Raw genomic sequence first — 2,784 nt, 5'->3', positions numbered from 1 at the left:
TTGATCTCAGAAATAAATTATATTTTAATATAAATTCACATAGAAAACAGCGGTTTTAGATTAGAATAATATTTCACATTTTTTACTGTTTTTACTGTATTTTTAATTAAATAAATGCAGCCTTGGTGAGCAGAAGAAACTTAATAAAAAAAAGAATGTTTGCAAACTTTGACAAGTACTATACTGTATACACATATATATATATATATATATATGAAGGAAATTATGTCACACAGTCTGATGCACATATTCACTTATATTCTTTATTTTTCTGCAAAATAAGGCGAGGATACAGTCTGTGTTCAGAACAGAATACCAGCTCCCTGCACACTGCACACTATACAGTGCATACTAATCTGTACAAACCTGAGCTGATTTGAATTCTCATATTTGATGAGTTCTGCATCATTGATTGTTATTTTGCTGCTTTGAAAAAATCTATTTAGTATAAATGCAAAAACACTATAGCTTAATCACAAAAATACTGTAATTATATTCCATTACTCCTTTAATACATGTAAATATACATAATAACATTAGTTCATACACAGTAAGGCATTATTCCACAATAAGCATTTTTGCATCAGTTGCATCCGAGTTTATCTGAAATAAAAATATGCGTTTATTTTAAATTGTTGAGCACAACTGCATTTTGGGACACAGTCTCTGTGCACTGTAGAGTTTCCCGTACTGAGTACAGTGTGCGTGCTGTATACTGCAGCATGATAGTACGCTATTCTGAACACAGCCACATTAAACCAGGGTGAAACATGATGATTTCAAACGGGTCACCTGAGTATTTCCCTGCGTCATTGGTCAGTCAGCCTGATAGCCCCGCCCCAGACTCACATGATTGGCCGAGACATGTCTGGGACACACCCTCACGCCTGTGTGGGTTCTGCATTAACCTGGTGCGGTGCAGTGCATGCTGGGACTGAAGCACCTGAGCAGCGTTCGGTGGAGGCATGTGACTGCGATTGGTCTGTAACAGGAAGTGGATCGTGTGGCTTTGACCGTCTGAGAAGCGCAGGGTTAAAGGGCAGAAGCTCACAGTGCAAGCGCATGTGCACAAGTGCATTCGTCAGCATGCGGCTTAGACCCAAGTCACATGACCTGCCGGCGCTCGACCCAAAGTGCCACATGCACCTCTCTGTCTGTGTTCGAACGCTCTCTGCGAGTCACTTGAGCTGGTCGGAGCGGAAGGAGTCCTCGACGGCGGGGTCGGCCAGCATCAGGTCCCCGTCTGAAAGCATGCCCAGAGCCTCCAGCGCCAGCGGGTCGTCTGTGGAGAACGGGTCCATCTCAAAGCCCGGGACGGCCAACAGCATGCTTGCGATCTCCATCGACAGTCCTGATGGAGAATCTCCTGAGACACACAGCAGACGATCATCACCAGCACATGTCACTGTACTAATAATAAAAGCAGCACACACACACACACACACACACACACACTGCTCCGGTTCTGTCGATGATGCAGATACAGGGTGAACCAGAACTCATACTTCTTTATTAAATAACTCCCGACCAATATATACTCTTATTTTACACTTAATATTACAACAGTAGTATTTTTATTTAGCAATAATAATAGTAGTAATATATTATTACAATATAATAATATTTCTATTTAGTAGTAATAATAGTACTAACAGTAACAACAACAATAATAAAAATTATTATTATTATTAACAAGCTCACTATAACTTAACTCTCTCTCTCTCACACACACACACACACTCTCTCTCGCACACACACACACACACACACACACTCTCTCTCGCACACACACACACACACACACACACTCTCTCTCGCACACACACACACACACACACACACTCTCTCTCGCACACACACACACACACACACACACTCTCTCTCGCACACACACACACACACACACACACTCTCTCTCGCACACACACACACACACACACACACTCTCTCTCGCACACACACACACACACACACACACTCTCTCTCGCACACACACACACACACACACACACTCTCTCTCGCACACACACACACACACACACACACTCTCTCTCGCACACACACACACACACACACACACTCTCTCTCGCACACACACACACACACACACACACTCTCTCTCGCACACACACACACACACACACACACTCTCTCTCGCACACACACACACACACACACACACTCTCTCTCGCACACACACACACACACACACACACTCTCTCTCGCACACACACACACACACACACACACTCTCTCTCGCACACACACACACACACACACACACTCTCTCTCGCACACACACACACACACACACACACTCTCTCTCGCACACACACACACACACACACACACTCTCTCTCGCACACACACACACACACACACACACTCTCTCTCGCACACACACACACACACACACACACTCTCTCTCGCACACACACACACACACACACACACTCTCTCTCGCACACACACACACACACACACACACTCTCTCTCGCACACACACACACACACACACACACTCTCTCTCGCACACACACACACACACACACACACTCTCTCTCGCACACACACACACACACACACACACTCTCTCTCGCACACACACACACACACACACACACTCTCTCTCGCACACACACACACACACACACACACTCTCTCTCGCACACACACACACACACACACACACTCTCTCTCGCACACACACACACACACACACACACTCTCTCTCGCACACACACACACACACACACACACTCTCTCTCGCACACACACACACAC

General features: G+C 45.2%; 1 protein-coding gene across 1 annotated transcript in view; it reads right to left on the bottom strand.

Moving 5' to 3' along the window:
- Positions 1–288: 288 nt before the first annotated feature.
- Positions 289–2,784, bottom strand: part of LOC107570800 (CREB-regulated transcription coactivator 2-like) — a 4,166-nt gene continuing 1,670 nt past the window's right edge. Inside the window, exon 2 of the mRNA XM_016257065.1 lies at positions 289–1,366. Within this exon, the coding sequence (XP_016112551.1) occupies positions 1,179–1,366 (188 nt within the window). The 3' untranslated portion in view covers positions 289–1,178. The remainder of the gene's footprint in view (positions 1,367–2,784) is intronic.

Source organism: Sinocyclocheilus grahami, unplaced genomic scaffold (genome assembly GCF_001515645.1).
Source record: "Sinocyclocheilus grahami isolate Dianchi unplaced genomic scaffold, SAMN03320097.WGS_v1.1 scaffold1507.1, whole genome shotgun sequence".
NCBI lineage: Eukaryota > Metazoa > Chordata > Actinopteri > Cypriniformes > Cyprinidae > Sinocyclocheilus > Sinocyclocheilus grahami.
The sequence above is the reverse complement of the archived record's forward strand: the minus strand, read 5'-3'. Positions and strand labels throughout refer to the sequence as shown.